This window comes from Mya arenaria, chromosome 13 (genome assembly GCF_026914265.1).
Source record: "Mya arenaria isolate MELC-2E11 chromosome 13, ASM2691426v1".
Taxonomy (NCBI): Eukaryota; Metazoa; Mollusca; class Bivalvia; order Myida; family Myidae; genus Mya; species Mya arenaria.
Window position 1 is genome coordinate 29894622 of NC_069134.1, and position 26363 is coordinate 29920984.

Below are 26363 nucleotides of genomic sequence, written 5' to 3' on the forward strand. Positions count from 1 at the left end.
TTTTTTCTCAATTAATTTGAAATTGCTTTAACTACCATTTATAGTATATTTTTAAGCACAACTATAGGAAACAGCAAAAATTAAAATACTCTGACCAAAGGTCAAGATAATAAGGTTAAAATTATGAAAGAAAAAAAAGAAATTCTGCACTAGGGGTTGTGTTTAATTGTTAACAGAATAGCAAGTGAATATTTAGTTGTTGACAAGTTCTATGAAAATTTTATTAAAAATGTTGAATTTATGACGAGGATTTTTTCTCTCAAGGATTTGACCTAGTGACCTAGTTTCTGACTTAACGGGACCCATATTCATATTAGTTCAAGAATACATGCAGATGAGTACCCTGACCAAGTTCTATAACAATTAGATAAAAACTATTGCATTTGTGGCGTTTTTCTCCCTAGGATAAGACCTAGTGACCTAGTTTTTGATCTGAGGTGACCAATATTCATAATAGCTAAAAAAAACAGTCAGACAAGTATTCTGAACAAGTTTCATAACCATTTCACAAAAGCTCTTGAATTTATGAGATATACTTTTCCCTAAGATATGACCTATTGACCTCGTGTTTTGACCATATTCATAAATGTTCAAGACAACATGCGGATTAGCATTCTGACCAAGTCTCATATCAATTGGATAAAAACTATTGAATTCATGACTTAATGACCTAGATTTCGACCTGAACAAATCAATGGGTTGTCCTTTCAAAGTGCAAACCACATTTATTTATGCCCATTTTTTTTGAATATTTGAATTTTTTTGTTGATGTTGGGTAAAAAATAAATTAAAAAGTAGAACTGATATAAGTATTTTATCTTTTTTTTACAAACCCTGTGTATCTCACCATAGAAGAGCTTCACTGAACAATGAATGTAGTATACATGCTAAACATATACTACTTATAACTTATTACTTAATACAGTGCTGTGTTAAACATTCAGAAAAGTTTTTTTTCACATAAATTTATTAGCAAGCTTGACATTTCAACGAAATATACCACGTGATCAAGCAAATCAACAGTTCATCTACTTCGAGGCGCTTGCCAGCGCCTGGACGATGGCTGTTCTGATAACGGGTTGCTCATCCAGACGCTTTCTCGCCTCCTCTACCGAACTTCCGGTAACTGCCGCTACCAGCGCAACAGGAACTATCTAGAGACAAAGGTGAGTACTTTAAGTGTTATATTTTAAATATATTTTCGACTGTTTTATGTTCTTGTTTATTTAGACCCGATTTGTCCGCATGTTTGCGCTGATCCTCTTGGAGAGTATCGAAGGCCTTATTAAACTAGACATAGCGTGTCTCAATAGCTTTCATAAAACTAATTGCAGCCGAAAATACCATAGTCAAACCCATTAAAACACTATTTTAGTTGGTTTATCTTTGAAACTCTGTGGTAAGTTCTGTGACTTTCAGAAAACTAGCTGCAACCGTAAATACTACATAATCAAACCCATCAAAACACTATTCAAGTTGGCTTATCTTTGAAACCGTGTGGTATGCATGTAGCTCTGCGGTAAGTTTACACGTGTGGGCGATGAACAAACGACTGAAAATAACGTGTCTCCCATCCACGTTTTACGACCACCTCTTAATAAAAAAATATTTGTGTAAATATATCCGCCTACCCACCTTACTTCTGGGCGTGGCAGTTAGTATGTGCTGTGCTATAGGGAGGTCCCGGATATGGTCGGTCACGTGGTCTGTGTCATAGATAGACCGCAGCAAATATTCGAGTGCAGTATCGTGGTCAAGCTTACCTAGACGCTGAAAATTCAATTTTAATGTATCGCATATTTAGATACTTGTACTTGTGCCAGGCACTGCAAAATGATGAAATAAGTGAGCATTTAATCACATCTTTGAAACGAAATGTGTGCACCTAAAATGTATGCAAGCAAGGTCACAAGAGCTTTGACCTCCAAGTGTGACCTTGACCTTTCAGATGCGAACAGTCGTCTTCTGCACGATACTGCTTCATATATAAGCGTAATGTACCATGTGTCATTGGAGGTTGCAAAATCATGTCATCAAATTATTACATAGAATATGTGATTTGATAGAATGTCGAATACGTTGGATTTGAATAACGTGCCACAACAAATACCTGTAAAATCCCCGCGGCTCTATGGTAAAGTTTGTTGTTGCTGAAATGCAGAGAGCGTAAATTATTTTTAATAGGCCGACAGTACGATAATGATACCACATAAGCATTTCATTCAAGAAGTAAATAGTGTAATGCCATCATTTGTCATTTTAATACCGTATATATAATTTGGTTGTAACATTATTAACATAATGATGTTAATCAACATTCCATTTGCATATCATTAACGTTTAAGTAAGGCCAAGAACATAATGTAAGATTCAACATATTTACTAACAAAAAATCAAACATTCGTTACAAGACTATAATTTTTATACATATAAGACCAACGTTGATTATTAAACCGATAGTTAATAAAAGTTTTTACGTTTATTAAAGGCGCACAATATAGGTTGACGCAAAACACATGTTTTTAACTTAAATGCATTACCGTGTCTAAATGATCAAACAGAAAATATGCATATGATTAAGATACAGATAAAAATATATGAGCGATATTTTGGCGCCTTTTTAACTGGGGAATCTGTCTGGGGAAATGTTTTAAAGATAAAATTTTTTTAACTGTACCCAAATTATACGCTTTTTTTGTTTTTACCATTAAAGCCACATGAGTAAAACATGATAACGCATTTGAATAAAAATAAGTATTTTTATCAACCTTTATTGTGTGCTTTTAGCAATTTCATACATTTTTTTCGTTGAAATATATACATATTTATCGGAAGGGGCATCTGCATGTCGTTATACATTACATTCATATATGCTAGAACCAAATGAAAATATTTTTTTTAACTATTTTACAATTATTGTGCAACAAATTATAACAGCATGATATTAATCACTCTCGTTGGTACGGTGTTACAGGAGAGTGTGGTCTTGTGTTGTTTGGGAAAGCGGAGAGAACCCGGAGAAAACCCACTTGTCCGACTTGGTGACCACAAACCAAGCTCACGTGCGCCCATGACGGGAATTGGACCTGGGACAAACGCGTTAACTGATCAAATACCCTAGTCACTCTAAATGCCGTCCAGGCTTCATTTCTCAATGATGTTTAGCCTGTCCAAAGAAGCCTGGGTGGCATTTTAGAATGACTACCAAATACCCTAACGCACAAAATTTAAACGCCGCTTTACGCAGTAGATGTAAATAAAGAGGTTATGTAACATTAAAAGTTTAAAACACTACCTCACTTTGACGTCAATCATAATGTTCTTGTAGACTTTCCCTTTTAAAATATGAGCTCCAGTAGTTATAGCGTTAAGGCACCATTTCACCGCTATTTCTCGAAACATCTGATTGGCTGTGGTCGTTGTCTCTTGACCAATGAGTTCGTTTAACACATTTAGAGGCATGTCAATCCTAAACACGTGATCAAATATGTCTGACTTTGCCTGAAAATGCTCAAACGTAAGTAAAAATTTCTTGCACTGTTTTCCTCGAATATGTGTCAAAACACTTTCTTCGGTACCTTAAACGTAAAACAAAGGTTATTTTACATTACTTTCACAAAAAAGGATAACCAAATGTAAGGTATGAAGAAGAAAAAATCACATCAAAATTAAAACATATGCCTTTTAATTCAAGGTAATTTGAATGTAGTATTTTTATTAAATCCTCAAGTCTTAAGATAATTGGTATTGTCTGATGATCTTAAAAATATCTTGAATCTTGTACCAGTTTTTGTAAGATTTGACCCACCTGCATTGATGACAATGGCGATATCTTTTTCGGTGAGCAGAATGTCATCAAAGTTGTCTAGTGAGATTCTAAAATGTCTCCCCTGTTGATCAAAAAAACGTATGAGCGATAATGAAGAAAATAGTGAAACTATTAGTATTATTATGTTATTTATAATTTCAAAACAATCTGGAAGTGTGATAATTCGGTTTACAAAATATAAATCCATTACATGAAAAATATCGACCTCGGTTCGGCTGAAACGGCTCATTGGCAGAAATGAGAGCAATATAATAAACATATTGTTAAATAAGAACTGTGTTGCGTACATATGGAGAAATGTCTCCCTCCATATTTTTCAGAGATGCGTATCCAGCACCAACAAAGCCGCGAACATCGTCCAAACCTGAAAGGATTAGATTGCCAAAGGTGAATGTGACACAAAGCTAATGCAAAGCTCGAGGCACTTTGATAGCATTGTCGTCGGATGGCTTTGGAGTACATACAACGTTAAATTAGGAGATAACTCCAAACCCGTTCAAGAAATTTAAACGAAACTTGGTACGTTGATGGCAGGGCAGAGACTTTACGCACATATATCCCAATGCCCATAACTTTAATACTTGTTGGATTATGAATCCTGTTCGGCAAGCTCTTTTTTGATGAAATGGTTAATACTTGGTAGATATTCATACATTCAACCTAAGATAAAACAAAATTTACATCACGACAAAACAACAAAGAACTTAACCATATTGGATTTTGGCCATTGAGAGAAGCAAATATGCAAATACTTAGTGTTGACTTACTCGATCCGTAAGTAGGGGGACACTCGGAAGCGTCGATAAGACCCATGATTGCCAGGCTGTCTACACCGAGGTAGTAGATGCACCCACCAGACCGGAGGCTGCCAACAAAGCAAACGGCACAAGTGTCACCTTAACTTGCAGCGTTCATGGCAAGATAGTACAGTCAAACATGCATTTAGTGGCAACCTTTGGGAAAAGGTCAAAATGGCTGCTTAAGACAGGTGCCCACTTTACCCAGGTGTGATACAATCATTATAATCACGATCAATAAAGCATTTTACGCAAGTAGGTAAGTAGATACAAGTGTCAATTCTACTTGCAGCTTTCATAGTAAAGATACTAGTCTGTTGTGTACCATATAACAAACAATACAATCGACATGCCAACAACTCACATTTTTTTGTATCAGGTATGTCTGCATGAAACCGCTTTTTGTTTTATTGAGAAAACATGCTCAGCAATCCAAATGAATCCATCAAACAGCGAAACAACAAATACAAAAATGAATCAGCATATCGCTCTTTTGTCAAAACAGACCCACCCCTCTCCAGCCATGTTGACGACCTGCGCCAATGCGTCCCGCTTGGAGTATACGGCATCACACACAGCCCGATAACATTCGATCATGGAACGCACTGACCTGAAACATTCAATGACATACCTTGACATAATTCATCGGTTAAAAACTTAAAAGAAATGTGCTTCATTGACAATACTGTTAACAACTTGCTCATATAATGATATGCATTTCCCGCTTATCTGATCTTTTATATGAATGTGGAAAGAAGGCTTTCAACTGTCCTCGTCAAAACTTTCCTGCAGTTATTCAAATGTTATGAGAAATGCAGTCCGTTTAGAAGCTGACAATTAATCAATTAATTACTTGTTTTTGGATGTGGTCAGTGGGTGGCGTTAAAGAGAGCTTACGAAAAAAAACTACATGTTTATGTGGTCAATGGTTTGCGTTTAAGAGAGCGGACGAACAGACCTGCATGTTTTGTGTGGAATGTGTCTCGTTAAAGAGAGCTTACGAACAAACCTAAATGGTTTATGTGGCATGTGCGACGTTAAAGAGAGCTTACGAACAGGCCTGCATGGTGTTTGTGGGATGGGTGGAGTTAAAGAGAGCTGACGAATATACCTTAATGTCGTATGTGGAGTATGTGGCGTTAAAGAGAGCTAACGAACAGACCTGCATGTTTTGTGTGGAGTGGGTGGCGTTCAAGAGAGCTTACGAACAGACCTGCATGTTTTGTGTGGAGTGGGTGGCGTTAAAGAGAGCTTACGAACAGACCTGCATTTTTTGTGTGGAATGGGTGGCGTTAAAGAGAGCTTACGAACAGACCTAAATGGTTTATGTGGCATGTGTGACGTTAAAGAGAGCTTACGTACAGACATAAATGGTTTATGTGGAATGTGTGACGTTAAAGAGAGCTTACGAACAGACCTAAATGGTTTATGTGGAATGTGTGACGTTGAAGAGAGCTTACTAACAAACCTAAATGGTTTATGTGGCATGTGTGACGTTAAAGAGAGCTTACGAACAAACCTGCATGTTGAATGTGGTCAGTGGGTGGCGTTAAAGAGAGCGAACGAACAGACCTACATGGTGTTTGTGGGGTGGGTTGAGTTAAAGAGAGCTGACGAACAGACCTTAATGTCTTATGTGGAATATGTGGCGTTAAAGAGAGCTTACGAACAGACCTGCATGTTTTGTGTGGAGTGGGTGGCGTTCAAGAGAGCTAACGAACAGACCTGCATGTTTTGTGTGGAGTGGGTGGCGTTCAAGAGAGCTTACAAACAGACCTGCACGTTTTGTGTGGAGTGGGTGGCGTTAAAAATAGCTTACAAACAGACCTGCACGTTTTGTGTGGAGTGGGTGGCGTTAAAGAGAGCTTAAGAACAGACCTGCATTTTTTGTGTGGAATGGGTGGCGTTAAAGAGAGCTGACGAACAGACCTTTATGTCTTATGTGGAATATGTGGCGTTCAAGAGAGCTAACGAACAGACCTACATGTTTTGTGTGTAGTGGGTGGCGTTAAAGAGAGCGGACGAACAGACATGCATGTTTTGGGTGGAGTGGGTGTCGTTAAAAAAAGATTACGGACAAACCTGCATGTTAAATGTGGTCAGTGGATGGCGTTAAAGAGAGCGAACGAACAGACCTACATGGTGTATGTTGGGTGGGTGGAGTTAAAGAGAGCTTACGAACAAACCTGCATGCTTTGTGTTGAGTGGGTGGCGTTAAATAGAGCTTACAGACCTAGATGTTTTATGCTGAGTTGGTGGCGTTAATGAGATCCTTGATAAACAAACCTACATGTTTTCTGTAGAATGTGTGGCGTCGAAGAGAGCCTTGAGGCAGACGGTCTCTAGGAGAACCTTTGTCGCAGTGCCGCCCTTCATTCGGCTCGAACCCGTGATAGGCTCGGGCTGTAAGATAAAATTCATTTGAGCAGAGATCAGGGACTGTTACCTTTTATATATTTTCATGACAAAATCGAGCCCAGAAAGCCTGATAGATGGAGAAACCTTGCAATTTGTTTTGCCTTTGCCTTTGTTTGTGGTTGCATTTCAATGTAGATTAAACCTATTGTAAAAATAGACACTGGTAACTGTGAGCAGGTGTTCCGAAATTAATTCAGTGAAAATACCATGATTAATTCATTTAGGACACGTTATTTAAATTTCATTCAAATAATAAACTTACCCCAACGACTGGGTTTAAAATGTAGGCAGTTGTTCCGGAGTCCATTCGTTCTTTCAATCTGTTGACAACTGTCAAGAAAAAAGCCACAGAAAATAACGCATAGAATAATATATTTAGATTTTACGCATATTTGTATATTAAACTTGGTTGTTTCAACCTATTTAAGAAATGTATTCCTTACAGTATTAAATGCTTTTAAGCGACGTGTAATAGACAATTTTCAAAGTTTTACCTTGCATAAACGTTTTGTCCCACTTGTCTATCGGGTTATTTCTAGAAATTCAAACAAAAATCACAAAGCAACAATGTTTATGGACAATGCAAAAGTTTAAACATAATTGAAATAAAAATTAAATTTTTAACCTTTATTATGACTACTTAGGTTTTATGAATATCAATTTTCATGTATCGTTAAAAAGATCGGCGAAATAAGATACGAATAAATTTGGATACAATATTAATGCTTTAGAAACTAGTATTGTAGTGTCGTAGACCAGAAATAACTTTCAAAAACGAAATATCTATCGGTTGTACCTTGCCAATTTTTCAGGATTGAATCCCAGAAGCACAGGAATGAAGCGGTCTGGGTGGTCAAGGCAGAAGTCCAGCTGTCCCGCCACGTATGGAGCTGATAGTCCACATGTTATCCCTATGTAGACCACCTTCGTCTTACCCTCACTTGCCTATAAGGCACACAAATAGTGAGATGAAACTTATGAACAAGGGAGGCGGCCAATATCTGTTTCACTTAATGACAGATGGGTCACAAAAAGATATTGGACAAATAAACAAAACAACATACACACATATCAACGTCCAGACAAGACCACTCCCCTCAAACCCCCTCCTCTCTCCCCGCCAAAGAATCATTACAACAAAAGCTTTTGTAATCTTGAGAATTTAAATATACCCGTTTAAGCGCCTCAATTCCTGCATTCGGATCATCCTCCGGTGCTTCTTGCGAGGTAAACAATGCTCTGGAACATATTGAAAGAGTTCATATCAAGTTTTTCTTTTCTCACAAATATTGCACTAATGTTGATACATTTGTAAAATAATTAATGACAAGAATCTGTTTTACTAAGATGATACTTTTACTGAAAAATATACATTCGGTGATATTAAAATAGCTTATAAAATACTGCAAACAGTTACAAATATAGTTGTCTTAAAAGTGAATCGGTTATGATTTTGCATATAATGTTGCCAATGACAAAAAATGAGTTATTTTCGTTACTTCTAAAACTGATTGTAGGAAAGAAAAAACACACGGAATTACTATTGTGGCCTTACTTATCTCCTCCAGCGAGGCAGTAACGGAATAACTCTGGCTGTCGGCGGAAATCTTGTAATTCATTAAACGTACGCTGAAAAGAATTAATTTTCGTTTCAATCTAATTGTCACTAAAGTCTCCGCCTTCCTAACATTTTATAAGAATGATTAATTATGGGCAACATAAACAAAGTTGAAGGTAAGTGACAGCCTTGCGGAAATGGCTTACTTCCTAATACAAATAAATTATTTAAATGCTTTAATCCTTGACTGAATTGTGTTTGTCTATCCTGGACAGATGATGGCAGATTTGACAGCACTTCAAGGACTGGTATGCATTATTATGCATCAACGTTTTTTGAATGAAACAGACTTTGCCTTTCAGTTCTTGAACCTTATTACCATATATAGATAGATATACGTAAATGCATTTTAATCAAGATCATGATCATTACATTTGCTATTTCTAGCCGGTTAGTGAGTGTGATACCCAAGTTATATCGACAAAGTTGTACCTGTAAATAAGTAATTTTACCTGCAACGTTTTACGACCCTTAAAGAGACTCGCTCATGGTTTGTAGAATGCACTTTTTATTACGAAATAAAGTGTGGCACATCATAAGGAGTGTTTAAACTAAGATACTGACAGGTGGAACTCTTTAGCAAAAATTAATAATTATATGCTCAAATATCGTTTTTGAAGACCACAACTTTCAATCGTGTTATTAACGGCCTTGAGCGAGTTCATTGCTGCGTGATTGGTTGATTGTCATTATCACGTGATGTTATCAATGTATTCTTAAAAGGTTAAAATATCCATCGACTGTTGTATTAGTCCTTTTGGCCTAATGTATAAGGCGTCGGGTTTTTATTTTTTTAAAGAAGCAACATTACCACATGACATTTACATGTACACATACAGACGAAAACTTTTTAAAAATAACATTACCACACGACATGTACAAGTTCCGGTGAGAAACTTACAGAAGCAACTTTATCACACGACATGTACAAGTTCTGGTGAGAAGCTTACATAAGCAACATTACAACACGACATGTACAAGTTCCGGTGAGAAACTTACAGAAGCAACTTTATCACACGACATGAACAAGTTCTGGTGAGAAGCTTACATAAGCAACATTACAACGCGACATGTACAAGTTCTGGTGAGAAGCTTACATAAGCAACATTACAACGCGACATGTACAAGTTCTGGTGAGAAGCTAAGAAAAAGCAACATAACCACACGACATGTTCATGTGCACATACCGATGCCACGAAGCCAAGCCTGCCGGATGTTCCACAGCCACCAAACACCACCAGACCACCATCAGGATTCTGCAATAGAGGGGTTGAGAAACACTAATTGTACGGGTACGTATACTAGTGGACTACTTCCTTGTGTACTTTTTGTACGGGTACGTATACTAGTGGACTACTTCCTTGTGTACTTTTTGTACGGTTACGTATACTAGTGGACTACTTCCTTGTGTACTTTTTGTACGGGTACGTATACTAGTGGACTACTTCCTTGTGTACTTTTTGTACGGGTACGTATACTAGTGGACTACTTCCTTGTGTACTTTTTGTACGGATACGTATACTAGTGGACTACTTCCTTGTGTACTTTTTGTACGGTTACGTATACTAGTGGACTACTTCCTTGTGTACTTTTTGTACGGTTACGTATACTAGTGGACTACTTCCTTGTGTACTTTTTGTACGGTTACGTATACTAGTGGACTACTTCCTTGTGTACTTTTTGTACGGGTACGTATACTAGTGGACTACTTCCTTGTGTACTTTTTGTACGGTTACGTATACTAGTGGACTACTTCCTTGTGTACTTTTTGTACGGGTACGTATACTAGTGGACTACTTCCTTGTGTACTTTTTCATCCAGATATGTGTACATTGTACAAGTTTAGAATAATTTATTTTTGAGACTATCAGCGAGCCTACCCGTTTAGAGTGAAACAACTTTTTATCTTAATTGCAACTAAAGCATGCATGTGTAAATACAAGTACGCGTACACGACGTGTTTCGTAATCTTTGCTGTGTTTTAACGTATGTTTACGTCTTATGGTCATATACATTTAAATACACAAACTGAGTGAACATGCATTTAGCCGCAGTATGTTAGAACCATATCTAGCCAAATCACAAGCAAAATGAGATAAACGAAGTTGCGAAACACTACGTGAAATGTGAAGCTACACGTACGTGTGAAAGTTCCATAAAGTTAAACATGGTTGAATATTTATTTCTATAAAATTCACTTGCAGGCTCTAATTTTCCTCGTGCCTTTTTACATGTCATTTTTTAACTTGTACATCGTACATATGCATGTATATACATCATACACGTGGTGCTCATTTTGCAAAAAATAGATCACATGTACCCGTACCCGTACATATGGGATTTGCAAAATCTCTAAGCATAAACAATGTTAAAATCCTACTCTTAATATACTACCTTGTGGTTGTATATTAATGAAATTAATCGTGAGTTTGCTAAATAGTACTCGTTCATGAATTGTTATATTATGTTTTTCCCTCTGTCGACCAGTCGTTCAAACTCGACGCACTGTAACCATGCAAACCACATTACCATGGATACATATCGCGTGATGCATAGATTATAAGTATCTTCCATGGCCGAGGGTGTATAGTTCATCCCAACCCGAGCGTAGGGTGTTTTGCGGAAACGAGGTTTACCGAGTTGGAACTCTTTTGTACGAAGTGAAAATAAATGCGTATGAATGTGATAATTTGTGGTTGTCATGGATATGCGCGCAGTGATTCACATTATGTTAATAATCAAATCGGTCTTTAAATAGTTCTGAGGAGTGTGAAGCATTATTTCTTAAAAGGTGCGTAGAAACTTTTTTATGGTGACATTTGAAGCGAGAAATAATTAATAAGCATTCTAAATATTGCCGCAAGACAAGGTTTCCATGATGCTACAGACGACAGTCTTCAACAAGGGAGGTAATTACAATGTGGCGACCATTAAAAACGAGTTCTTACGGGCATTTTATCTTCGCCCGTGGGCAAGATAAGAATTTCTAGCATGGTTAATTTATTGGATCTTAACTTATCTGAGGTGGGAGAAAAAGATTGTAAATTATCTTTGATTTTGAAGGTTTTTATCGGGATTTCAACCTCCATTCATCTTGAAGAATTGATAAAAAAAATATCCCAAAATATATTTATTTTTTATATTATGTAAAGAGGATTATATAGCTGAATTCAAGCTTAATTCGTTTATGCCTGGTGGCAGAGATCCAATTATGTCAGGGGAGATCACTGCGTAGGAGATTGCCATTCTTTGGTGTCCGGTTAGCGCAGTCATGGGATCGATTCCCGGCCAGGGCGTAAGTGAGTTTGGTTGGTAGTCTTTAATCCGGACAAGTGGGATTCCACACAGGTTCTCAACATAACACAAGACCAGACTAACGAGTAACATTTTTTCAATGCTTACCTCTAAAATGTCTTGGATGTGGCCCGCTATGTTTTCTAATGTCTGCACCGTGTCGTCGTGTAGTAGTGACTGGGACAGGAAGAAGATGGTTAATTAAAGATGTATTACTAAACTAAATACAACTAAATTAATTTTGAGAGTAAGTTTACTTATCGTCGTCAAACATAAAGAAGATAAACTGTACAACTGGACTGCATGTAAACTTCAAGAAGAATATAATAAATTTACAAAAGAAGAAAAAAACGTCTGACTTAAAGAAGTTTATATTTGATGATGACGATGTCGATGACGACGATGACGATGATGATGATTAGGAAAATCTGTTTCATCTGTTTGCACGTGTTTTTGTATATTCTTGATATATGTTCTTACCAAGAACTATTGGAAATATTGGAAGCCTTAAATTCTCACTTCACCAATATATCTAATATAATTAAGAGAAAACCATTTGCTAAGGAACATTTTTCTACTCTGCAGAAATATCTGGATGAAAAATTGCGACATCATCAATTTAATATGGAAAATATTACAGCCCTTGATGTAAAGCACATCATTGATAAACTTGACATTTCAAAGTCCACTGGTCCTGATGGAATAGGACCAAACATTTTACGCTATTGTGGCGATTACATAACATCTACAATAGCTTCCATCATCAATAACAGTATAGAAAGCGGTATATTTCCTGACAAATTGAAAGAAGCTTCTGTTGTCCCGATACACAAATCAGGAAATAAATACGAACCGGGAAACTATCGCCCTATATCCATTCTCAATACTTTATCAAAGATATTTGAACGACATATTGCGTCTCGGTTGCAAATGTTTTTTAAGAGAACGGATATTATACACAAAAATCAGTCGGGTTTCCGTCCAAATCATTCTTGTCAGACTGCATTAACCCATCTTATAGATACTTGGTTGAAGGGTATAGACAGTGGTGATTATGTAGGGGCCATTTATCTCGATCTCCGAAAAGCATTTGACTTAGTCGACCATGAAATACTCTTACACAAACTTAAACTTTATCACTTCACAGAAAGGTCTATGAAGTTATTTAGGTCCTATCTGACTAACAGGATGCAGTTTGTGAAAGGGAACAACATAAATTCAGAGAAAATGAAAACTATGTCGGGTGTCCCTCAAGGATCAATACTCGGTCCCTTACTTTTTCTAATATACATCAATGATATGCCTTTAATTTCTTCCAATTCATGTATTGACTTATATGCAGATGATTCCACGTTATACAAAATAGGTCCAAGTATATTAAGCATTCAGTCAGATCTACAAAAAAGTCTTAATAGTGTGAGCTGTTGGTGTGAGACAAATAATATGTCAATCCATCCATCAAAAACCAAATGTATGATTCTATGTACTAATTATAAGGCAAAACATGCATTGCAACTTGAACTATCAATAGATGGATTGTCAGTAGAAAACGTGAAATGTCAAAAGGTCCTCGGGGTGCATGTTGATCAGACATTGTCATGGCATACACATGTTAAGACTGTAGTGAATAAGCTTAATTCAAAATTGGCACTTTTAAGAAGAATAGCATATTATTTAACAGACGAGATGAAATCATTGTATTATAATGCATATATCATGTCAAACATGGAGTACTGTTGTAGTGTCTGGGGACTTACACATTCCTCAGATACCACAAAAATCACTAACATTCAGAAAAGAGCGATTAAGCTAATAATGAAGTCGGGAACTAGCCACTGTGGAAACATGTTCAAACAGTCTGGGTTGCTATCTTTTGAAGACAGGTGCTATTATCATCTCTCATTACTTGTTTTCAAAAGCATAAATTGTTTGACTCCTTCGTACTTCACAGAATTGTTAACATTTGCCAAAAATGAGCACTATAACTTGCGTTCTTCAGAAAACAAGGATCTTTTTGTTGTAAAACCTAGAACAAACTATATCAAAAATACATTTGCCTATAAAGCAATGAAAATTTGGAATAATCTTCCTACATACATAAAATGTCAAGATAAGCTACCAGCCTTTAAACATGCATTAAAAGGCTACTTATTGGCAAAATAATTTTATCACATGAACAAAAAATCTTGACACTTTATTTAAATCACATTATAATAAATAGTTCATTGTTTACATGAATTGTGTTAATGTACGTATATGACATTCTTGCAACAACTTGTAATGGATACTACCAAATATGTAAATATATTGATTGAATGTGGTTTTACTGAATATATCTACATTATTTACAGTATGAAATTATTGTAATTTATAATCATCATATTAAACTGAGTTGTGTTTGTCGAAGAAATGTATGATAGTGATAGTGTGATTGTATGTTTTGTATGTTGCTTAATATGTATAGTACATGTGTTTTTGTAATACTTTTTGTGTGAAGGCCATGCTGGAAATAAGTAGTATGTCTGTAATGATTGTACACTTAGTATGTAACCTTCGTTAATTAAAGTTATTATTATTATTATTATTATTATTATTATTATTATTATTATTATTATTATTATTATTATTACCTTGTAATCCTCGTATCCTTCAAAGATTTCAGCGTCACATTTTTGAAGAATTGAAACTATACCTGCAAATATTAATTCAAGTTAAAGAACAGAAACAGCTCAATGATATAATGATATTACACAAGTGCTTAACGCCTATTGGAATAATTATGGCCATTGTGTATACGGTTGTAATATTCGGGGTCACTCTAAACATCGGATAACGCGAGCGTTCAGGTCGACCCAATCCTCCATGTTTACTTTTAGATGTTTGAAGACTTGCAATGATAGTTCAGTGAAATGGCATTAGAAATCGAACAACATCAATCAATGACAGTCGAACCCCGTTGGCTCGAACTCGCTTGGTTCGTTTTCCTCGTTGGCTCGAACTGGATGTAAAGGATAAATTTCTTCTACTGGAGGTTTGCATTCTCGCTAAGCTCGAATTTCCGAAACTCGAGGAATTTTCGCCGGTCCCTTGCAGTTGGAGCCAACGGGGTTCGACTGCATACCTACATCAATAAACATTGGGTTACCAATTGCCGAATTGAAACGGTCGGTGAAACAAACGGTTTCAAAAAAGGTATTTGTTGTTTGCATCGACTCTTAAGAAGTGCACACGGATCACTTGTCTGCAAACGTCCTCGTAGTATTTCAAACGTACAAAGATATGACATACCAAGTGGCTCAAAGTGTAGTATCAACAGCCGTAATACACAAAATATAGCTGCAGCTGAATTCAAAGATACTGCTGGATTTTATAGCTACCGCTGTATTGGAATGTACAGTCACATCTGTATATGTACGACTGTTGTTTTATTTTAAATATAGCTAAAGCTGTAAATTACATAAGCAGGTTTTAATATACAATTGTAGCTATTTTTAATACTATATCTTTCAAATGCAACAGTCTGTTGTGAATATACAGCTGGCCAAAAGTACACAAAAACTTAAGCAGTATTTTATAGCTAGTTATACTTTGTAATACAACGGCAGCTATAAAGTACAGCTGTAGCTATAAAATACAGGAGTAGCTATACATATTCAGTTTATAAATATACTGCAGTAGCTATAGATATATAGCTGTAGCTATAAAGTACAGTTGTAGCTGTAAAAATACAGCTGTGGCTATAAATATACAGCTTGAGCTATACACATACAGCTGTAGACACAATCGAAAGGTCACTGTCGTTATATAATATACTGTAACTTTCGAGCCGTTCACTTCGTAGGCCATACCAAAAAAAGGCTGGAAAAAATGAGTACCGGTTGGTTGCTCTACATCTATGCCCTCGGAAATGAGGTTGCTGGCCTCGGTAATTGGCGTCACACTCATGTTGAAATAGCCTCACACTGAAAAATAAAATACGATCTGATTTTATTAAAACAATAGTTTTACATATTAAAATATATTTACTCGTTTTTGAAACGAACCCATTGTGCAACCACTCTTGAACGCAAACTTATAAATAACTCTTAGGCGTTTCACTGGCGACGCATCTAGAAATTAACATCGAACCCTTTTTGCGTCAGCGAGCCCTATTCTATAATATTTTTTTTTATTATTGCGGTATAATGATGAGAACATGTATCATACTTAATACATATAGCCTATTACTGACACTACAAGTAATTATTTACTTTCATCGTCATCATCATCATCATCATCATCATCATCATCATCATCATCATCTTTTACTATCCCTTACACTACAGTGACTGCAACGAATATTTTAGCACCATGAACGAGGTATATTTAATTATGATTAAATAGCAGACTACACAAAATAGACCTTTGAACGAGAAAACAAGGACAGAGGCAATAATATAAGCTCTTAGGTATCCCCTCAATCCTTTACGATCTACTATAGATTTAATGTACGTTATAATATATATGATAAATTTTGATGTTTGATGTTTTTTTATGAAATAAATAAAGGTTAAACTAAACGTAAACACAGCAAAATGAATTCCTACCTGATATCCTTCAACCAAGGGACGATAAAATGATTTAAGAATTATGCCACATGTTACTAGTATCTGACAAACATGTATATATCTTTGCTGATAACACATAGACCGACACAGCGTCATGTTAAAGGCATCCATAGTATAGCGTCCATATAAGAGATTTAACTTATGATGATAGTAAGGGTCTATATTCATGCTCTGTCTAGGTTTACTTCATCCATTACAATTCCTTATATCATATATATTACAATCTCTATTTTATATAAAAAAAATATAATATATCGACATTATATGAGCATACGATGCTTTATTTTAGGGCGCCAGACGATGATAGGTTTTGGGGCGGCGAGGGTGGTCTGGGGATGGAAAAATTCTACATCTTTGGTCATTTATTGACCGTCCATTCAGAGTCTTTTTTAAGTATTGTTCTTGTCCGTCAATCAAATCTGAAGCTTGATATAATTGAAATATAAACAAATGTATTTACGATTGCAATTTGCAATAGTTTTAATAGTTAAATTATTCACTTATTAAAGATGCACTCTTACTTCCAAATAAGATTTACCATAATTAATACACTTGTTTTAATATGCTAAAAAGGATGAATAAATGTCGAAAAAATGGTTCTTGGATAACATGTTGAATTTAAAAGAAAGGTGCAGAAACCACGGTATTTCTACCTTATAAGACGATAGTAGATTACTGTAACATGTAAATCTTTTAGCACTCACGATCATTTAATATTGATGCGTTTTCATCTATTAAATACACGGTTAAAATATTATCTGTAATTAATATTTTCCATAAATGCATTATTCAGTAAGTAGTTAAGGTCTATCACTCAAAATTTATGTTTGTTATACATGTGTATGTATTGATTTTAAATAAGAGTCACTTTAAATAACACACAGAAAAATAAAACAGTTCATACATTATGAACGTCCTTGTAGTGTTATCATATGTCCAAGTCTTACAGAAGTTCCTTATCGTCAACTTTGCGATCTAGCGTCTAGACTTTGCAGTCTAAGATCTTGTCTATTTAAATCGTCTTTGCCAGGTGTCCATATGGTGTTTTTGTCATAATGGCGAAGTTAAGCTACAGGCATTTGGCGAGCGGGATTAACACTGTGGTCATTTGTCAGCATGACCAAGCCTCATGGCAACGGTGTCTTCAGACATCGTCGTAAAATAACGTCTAACGTCTGTATCCGTTAATTTAAACCAGGTTTTGTTCAATTTTGTTTTAATCAAGTATCCCTCCGAGGCGGGAAAATTGGCTATGCATCAAACACAACTGCGAAGGCTGCTGTGGAAAAACAATTGTTTTCATCCAAAACGTTGATTTAAAATAGTTTGAAGGACTACCGACCAAGAATCATTCTCGTAAATTTGATCAAGTTGGTTCAGAAACGTATTTCATTGACAGATAAGACAAAGGAAAAAAAATGGAAAATAGGAAAAGCTACATCATTGTACTGTTAGCGAAAAAAGAATTATCTGGGGTTGACAGGGGCAGGTCCAGAAATTGATGATACAGGGGGCGTAACTTATGGGTGCAACCTTTTCACATGCGCCACTCTCAAAACCGAAATGTATATGGTTGAAAAAAGCTGACGGTGGGTGGGGTGGGGGTTAAGGGTGTTCCCCAGGACATATTATTACTATGTCCGAAATAGTGCACTGTGAGCGTATTTTTTTTCTCCGATATCGACATAAAAACTAAACTAGGACGTTTATAGGTGTGGGTGGAGATTACACAAACACGGTATCTCCAGAATGCGTGACACACGATTGTTCAGACCATAACTATTGTTAGACCAAGTGAAATGTAAAACGAATCGCCGGTGCATAATTTTACCATCTGACCAACATTCCATGACTTTATGTGCAACAGTGTTGGAGGTATATACGACACAATAGTATGATAGCTTTTCTAAATCAATGGCCATAACCCTAATCCGAACCATTGTTAGACCGAGTGAAATACCAAATTAACTGCCTATATGCTTATCAACATATAAAGTTTTATGACTGTAGTTGCAATACTGTTGGAATTACATACGACGTGATTGTTGAATGTTCAGACTCCTTTTTTAATACGGTAAGTCAAGGGCTATAACTATTGTTAGTTTAAGTGAAATGACAAATAAATCGCAGGTGCACAACAACCTATGATTATCAACATTGATATGAAGTTTTATGAGTGTAGCTTTGTACTGTAAAATGCTCAGGTGAACATGTGACACAAGATTTTGTCAGCCATTTAAGATAAAGTTTCAAGAGGATAGTTGCACTCATTTTACAGAACACGTGACACAAGCTGGCGATGTCACACAATAGGACACGAAGCAACAAGACAGGACAGGACATAAGTCACTCCTATACTATGTTTATCTGGCCACAGGATTATAATTGTATTTTGTGCTACTGCAGTTGACAAGAAAAATAATTGAATTGGTCTCATTTAGTAGAGCAGAACTGTACAAAAGATGATGCACAAACATAAAAGACAAAACATCATGAAACATCTGTTTGGAAAACAATACAACCAAATGACCATGGTGAACCAACATTCAAGTTCATATTGTTTGTTTTATTAAGTACATACATATGTACAAATATAAAGAGTTGTGAGTTTTAAAAGTGAACAAATAATCATACATATATTTTTTTCTTATAAACATTTCATATATCCCTCTAAAGCAGATGAAATAGTATCAGATTCAATAATGGAAATAGAGTATTTATCAATATCAATCAGAATTAATATATGCACAGACCTATAAACTGTAATATATGATTCAACAATTAATATAATACATATAATCATTAATTGAAAGAATTATTATTCTAAAACATAATATAGTCAGTTGCCAAGTCAGACAGATTGCTAACAAGTTACAATGTCGCACACCCAACAACTATTTGGTCCCATTAAGCAACCAACAGTGTTTTTATCCCCACATCGGAGGGGTTGGAGGGCCCACCCTGGGGAATCAAACAAACATGAAACTTTGCTGTCTTAATCCAATCCCTGGAAAAGTGTAAATTGGCAAAATCTCTGTGGTCGGAGTTGTTCTAGGCCATATGTAAGGCTTTATTTCCAAAATTGGTGGTCCCACTGTGTATGTCAATATATCAAAATCCTGTCTATTATTTATCTAGTCTTAAATCACATTTTGCCCCAAACACCCTCAATGGTCCCTTTTATGCCCCTTACGCCCACAATGGAATGAATCTGAAGTTGAGTGACATCAGTGTGTGTGGTGTGTAACTTTGCGTCTCTGTGTGAACCACAATAATGCTGACAAAACAACGGTGCAGGCACTAAGTACAATGGAGTAACCCACGTCTGGAAATGTACCCTGAAACATAGTAACGATACATGTATTTAATAGTCATTAATTAATGCCATAACTTTGTTCTTTTTGTCTTATCCTATTCTATTTAAGCACTTGAAATTGTACTAAAAACAGGTTTTTCAGAAAAAAAGGGGCATAACTCTAGAAATATTAAAGCCAGAGTTATGGGCCTTACGAAATGTGTGCAAAATGTCTGTGGGCAAGTTTAACTCAAAAATCTTGATCGTTTTCTGAGTAATGGCCAGTTAAAAGAAAAATCAACTATGACAATTACTCAGCTGCTAACGAAAAAATGGATATGACAGTACATTGACTTGCTTTCTTCTATAAACCAAAAAGCTCAAAATAAATAACACATTGTGTGCGTTTCAGCTTGCAATTCAAAACAGGTAACCTTTATACTATATTATGCATATCAGAGTTCAAGTTTTAGTTCATCTAAATACAATTTCATTTTATTTTAACTTGACTTATGAAGGTAATAAATCACTCTCAAGTCTATTTCCTTGGTTAAAACCAGCATTGGTATACTTTTTCTGCAGGCCTTTTTCTTGTAGCTACCTTTGTCCTTGACCATGATTTACACATGAGCAGTACTCACCTGTCTAAGGCACTTGTAACCATGGTAGCCCTTATTACACACACATTCTGCCTCGCCAGGACCCACCATCTCACAATGGCTGTTGTTGTTTGCACAGGTTACTGAAATTACATTATATTTCATCATGATGCAGTAGGTAAACAGAACTATAATGATTCTGAAACAATACACAAATGGAATGGTATAATATAACGATGCTTTAATCGGATAACTTTCAAAAATACATTGTTTAATAAAATATACATGTTGAAAACAAGTTCAAATGCAATTCGTTTGTCAAGGGTTATCATGTGTAACCGGGTTCTGGATACATAGCAGCATAATACTTTCTCGCTATGGAGCTAGCTTTTATGGCCACCCTTAGAGTGTCCAACTGCATAGTGAGGGGTCCATCGAGTCAGTATAAGTGACACTATTCATCCAATTCCCAGTTACATTGCGTTAGCATTTAAGGGCTCATTGGGCGTATGACTATACCAAACTGCTGGTACATATTCTAGAAATATGAATTCCTCCGACATGGTTTGCTAATAAACTGCAATGGCCTGAGACAATTAGGATACTAACTGTGAATACTGTATTAATAGATAGATAGATTTATTCGTGCATATATATATGTCATAGTAACAAACCATATATCTCATAAAGTTATAACAGTATTAATATCAGTACTTACAATTATTTTTCAAACACAGATTAACTTGTTGCAGGCACACAGTGACATTCTCTAAGGTCTGTACTTGCTCCCAGAGCGAGTTACCTCCAGGACATTTCTTGGTGTTTGGCAGAGATCTATTGTTAAAATATACATCAACAGTATTTCAAGATTGACTTTCAGTTTTGACAATATAATAGTTCAATTGAAATATATACCATAAACGCCTATTGAATTCAAAAGCACTTAATGACTTCATTTTTTTTATTTTCGATCAAAAATTTAATAAACACATATTGAATTTAAAGCATTTAACTGTACTTACTAGTTGCATTCTTAATAAAATTCAATTAACACATATTCAATTCAAAAGCACTTAATGCATTAAACCTTAAGGGAGTCATGGCTTCCATGACTTTGTCATTGCTTTTTATATTATTGATATTTTGCAGTACGGAGTAATGTGTTAAAACCATTTTAAAACCTACATGATAAAAGTATAAAACAAAATGGTGGATTGTAATATGTAGTGGAAACTTTTGAAATTTTGTCGGATTAAGAAATGCCTTTAACAGTTTAATAAACTAGAATCATTTTAGAAGATAAAGTTCTGTTTTACACCGGGAGAATTATAAGAGAATGGTAATTGTAAGAAGCTTAACCTACATGTAGCATGAAGGGTATTTATATAGTAACCTGCTACTATTCTGATCACTGGTACTTACAAGTAATTGATATTTGGAAACCTTGAAAGTTCTATATTAACTGTATCAGCACCACAGCTGCTACGATCTAATCTGAAAAAGAGAGCCAAAAACACTCAGGAGAGAAATACAGCTTCAATTGCTGCACATTTCATGTAATGAAACAGTAGAATAAAGTTTATTGTTTTTCACTCATTTTAAAAATGTTTTGAGGTTTGTTAAAACATTTCATCAAACGGCATTGGAATCATTTTCATTTTTGATATTCAGTGTTAACGCTCTTGCCTTTGGGATCACTAGTATGAATCACATTTAATTATTTAAAAAGCCACAGACGAAAACAATTTAGTCATTAATTGGTTTGATTACCACAGTTATTTAGGAGCTTGGGTATGCACACTAGCTAGTACATAGGCATTCATGAGCACACTCAGTAAGATATTTTTTATTTTTGCTTTACTAAACAATTAATTTGGCAGACGGACTGCACAAGCCTTATGCAGAAAAAATAGTTTAGTAAAGCTAGAATAAACAATAACTAATACATATATGTTTAATCAATTATATTTCCAACAACAAGTATAATGCTTACCCAACAACAGATCTACCATCTGTTTCTGTTGTGTTTATGCAGCAAAAACCGACCAACTTGAACTCCCCAGTAGTATTTCCTTTATGGCAAAACTGTACTACTTCACTCTCAGGACCTATGACAAGGGAGCATTTTGGACTTTCACAAATATCCGGAACCTAAAGGAAAGAAACAAAAAACTTCATTAAAAGCCAGAAGGGCTTATCAGCATTTGAAATAAAAAAGGCTGATTAGCCCATCTGGCTTTCAATTGTTAAAATGTCCTTTATTGGATATGAGTAAGAAGGGGTCTTAGAAAACAAAATCTGGTGAGATTTTAATTGACATAAATTAAAACGTACGCTTGTTGACTCTGTTTAGTTTTTTAGTGAAACCAAGAGAAAATCTCAATAATTACAAAATTCTTGCAACTGGCAACATTTATACCAAGTTCCATTCAACCAGTTTGAATGGTTTTTGAGATTTTGCAATGTTTTTTTTTTGCTTGATGTTGACAGTACCAGCTATCACCGTACTACCATATTATTTTCTTCAAAAACCCCCAGACCAGCTCAAAATGCAAACTAAGTTTTTATCTGGTTAAATTTCTATGTAAGAAGGTTACTTACAAATAGAATAAAAATATAAAATTCCAGGTGTTAAAACTGAAAACAGTCATTGCGTCATGATGGCCAAATTTAAATAAAAAGTATATCTTAAAAATGCTTTTCAAATGCATGTATAGTACTCTTGGTGGTAATGATGTATAAAAGAAAAAAATATTTTGACTAGTAAATTTATACAAAGTTTATTTGACATTGAACAAATTTTAGTTTGTCTCTTGCAAACAGTGTTCTTTTGACTTTTTGGTTTTTGAGTTATGGACAAGGTTTAGATTTTTACATGCTAATAATTATGACACAATATCTCCACCTTTTATCATATTTCATTTTGAAAAACTGACAAGTTAAATATTCCCACGCTTATTGTTTCTAACATAATAAGCTACAAGTATGTGATTGGTGAAATGCATTAGTAACTTGCTTTTGTTAGGTCAAAGAAAATCGTCAAGAAATGACTAAGATGAATTAAAAATCTGAAAATTTAATATATATGAATGTCAGAATGGAGAATTCTGTCAGATCCGTTTGTGAATTCTGTTCGGTGGAATTTTTGCATAATAGACTTTAAAAAAAGCAACAAAAGAAACAAGCTAAAAACCTAATGACATGCAGCAACTGAAATATGCAATGTATTTTCAATGTATGTTGTGCACATATTAAACAGTTATATACTGTATATACATGTAGTATGAAAGTGATCGATCTTTTTTGTGTAGAAGTTAGCTATCTATAGATAGTTAGAGGGGACTTTTTATAACCAAATAACCCATGCTAACTCTACCAGTAGATCACTCTTAAATTAGCGCGCACATACACCTGGGAGAAAGATTGCATTTGTTACTGGTCCCAGCCTGAACAGACACTTGTACATATACTTTTTTAGTAACACATTTACTGTACATGACTAGCCATAGTTCTGGCTTCCATAACTTTAATGTTGATATTTATTTTTTTGATGTTTACAACACATTAAAAAACACGTCCAAAAAGGTAATATATAACGTGTTTGCTGAAGTTCTTAAGCTAGACAAGCCACAATAATGCGCGTTTAGGGAACGTTTTTTAACATTTGGATATTTATTGTGTTCCCTATACAGGGTTCCCCCTGGGTTCTAAAAAGTTGTCGCCACTTTTTCGCGGGGGGTTAAGGGGGCCGCGATATGCCCCCTTACGGGTCCAGGGCAGCGCCCTTGTGGGGGCCAAGGGGGCGAAGCCCCCTGAAGCTCATGGGGTTTAAGCATTTTAAGAGCCTTAAATTGCATTTAATTAGCACATTGTCGTGCAAATCATAACATTCTGTTGTACATGAAGCACAAGATATTAATAGCAAATTGTTATTCTGTTGACAAAATTCATTGTATATGGACTAGTATATAAATAAAAAAATATTGCAAAAAATGTGACATAAACATCAATATGTTGATTTCAGTCTAATGCCTGCATACAATAAAAGATGACACTTGTGAAATTATGAGATAAATTTAAAATAAATGGAAACTCAAAGAAATATACATTGTCAAACTAGGGCCATAACTTTCCTAATAGAAATTTGTCTACCTACTCTTTACTCCAGCCAACATATAAGAAGCCTTATCAAATGGGGTTTAATCCTATTTATTTGATTTCTGTTAATCTTTTTGACACTTTTTGAACTCTTAGAATGCTGCATTTATAGCAATTACAAATTGCGACAAAACCGAAAGCAAGTCTATTTTTAGCGCGTAAACGTCATTACGAAATTTGCATATCACGTGACTTTCCGACAACATAAAATTCTACGATTTGCATATTTAAAACTAACACGATAATTACGCAACAACAAGGCTGTTGAGCTAAATATTAAAATTGTTTGCTAATAAGAGACATAACAGTTAAAGGATGTCATTGTTTTCCGTGAAAGCAATAAAATTCTGCAATAATTAGCGAGGTGTTGACTGGGCCGTGACTGCTTGCCCTAATTATCGAATTAATTTTTGTTGTTGCACCAGCAGATGCGCTTGATTTATGACAGTGACAGAATCGATTATCATGCAGGCCGCATGGTCACCACTTACGTCATTTTAAGAAAATATTTTAGAAAAAAATCGTTGTCGCCATAAATGAAAAGTTGTCGCCACTTTTGCGATTTTGTCCCAAATGGCGACAATGGCGATCGCCAGCGGGAACCTAGTCTAAAATAATAGACGTGTTATATGGGATTCTTCCAATCCCTAACGTCTAAACGGGAATGTGCAAAAAACGGGGGTGTTTTAAAAATATTGAAATTGTTTTAAGTGAAGTATTTTATGGTTGAAATTGATCATGAAGAGTTATATTCATATTTTACCATGTAAGTGAAATGTTATTTTGCACTAAACAAGCATTTAATGCCTTAAAACAAGTTGTTTACCTTTCCAATAAAACGAAAGTTGACTGACACAGACAACAATTATGCGAAGGGGAACAACTCGATACAATCGTAATAGCTCGGCCTCCTCCGACAAAGCTTCGAGATTGACTTTGTTATACAATCGTAACAACTCGGCCATGGCCGAAATGTTCCGAGCGATTTAAAACTGTGCCCTGAAGCCTTGCAGGTGCCCTTCATGTATATATCGTTATGTTTTGACAGAATGAAATGAAAAAAAGCCGTCAAACTCATAATTATAAGTCAGATATTTATTTTTTTGTGTACGGAACTAATATAAAATAACATTATCTGGTAATATTTCTTGTTTTTATGATATTTTATAGACGCTATATGCTTTAACCCAGAATCCTGATCGGAACAACTACCCACTTTTGATACTAAACAATTTGTACGTGAAGGATTTGCCATAACAAAAATCTAAAAAAAATCTGTCGACGTACAATTATTTGGACTAGCGGGAACCCTGCCTATAACACTGCGTAGAGTCGTAGAGTATATAACTATATACATGACAGACTGGATTTTAATACAAGACTTATTGAAATAGCAACCCGGAGTATCAAAGTGGTTTGTCATCTAGATCACCTCCGACCTCATTGATTTATACAAGCCGCACTGCTGTACATGGTTACGATCAAGAGGCGATTTGGACAATAGTTTATTTGGACAATAACAGTTTCAGTCAGTTTGGCCAATGTTTGGATAAATACAAGTGTAAATAATTCTGGAAACAAATCTCACCTTTCCCATAATTAAGTTGAGAATGGTTAGCAATGAAACAGTTAAAAACTGCTGATAAAATAAATAACTACACATTTTGTTAATGTTTTCCTGTTTACATATTTTCGCGAAAAAACGTACAACCGGAACCGGAAAAGACTTTGCTTCCGGAACAAAAAGC

General features: G+C 35.4%; 1 protein-coding gene across 2 annotated transcripts; it reads right to left on the reverse strand.

Annotated features, from left to right (window-relative positions):
- Positions 1-963: 963 nt before the first annotated feature.
- On the reverse strand, positions 964-26360 carry LOC128214838 (glucokinase regulatory protein-like). Of its 2 annotated transcripts, XM_052921513.1 has the most exons (19): positions 26204-26360; positions 15832-15918; positions 14587-14648; positions 12065-12133; positions 9850-9918; positions 8600-8673; positions 8217-8283; positions 7841-7989; positions 7539-7579; positions 7307-7374; positions 6917-7029; positions 5138-5236; positions 4597-4694; positions 4117-4193; positions 3809-3890; positions 3296-3578; positions 2111-2150; positions 1636-1770; positions 964-1154 (listed from the first exon to the last, which is right to left on the reverse strand). In XM_052921513.1, exons 2-19 carry the CDS (start codon positions 15899-15901, stop codon positions 1029-1031), a joined length of 1722 nt encoding a protein of 573 aa, XP_052777473.1. In that variant the 5' UTR covers positions 15902-15918; positions 26204-26360; the 3' UTR covers positions 964-1028. The 2 variants fall into 2 exon arrangements, with proteins under 2 accessions (XP_052777473.1, XP_052777474.1); XM_052921514.1 differs by lacking the exon at positions 9850-9918.
- Between the last annotated feature and the right edge of the window lie 3 nt (positions 26361-26363).

Bases quoted from the DNA above. Each gene is read 5' to 3' on its own strand.
- LOC128214838 (XM_052921513.1), bottom strand. From the start codon at position 15,901: ATGAGTGTGACGCCAATTACCGAGGCCAGCAACCTCATTTCCGAGGGC. The intron at 7,990-8,216 runs GTATATTTAAAT...TGTGCCTTATAG, and splicing joins GAATTGAGGCGCTTAAACGG to GCAAGTGAGGGTAAGACGAA. The intron at 1,771-2,110 runs GTATTTGTTGTG...TTGAATTTTCAG, and splicing joins GAGCCGCGGGGATTTTACAG to CGTCTAGGTAAGCTTGACCA.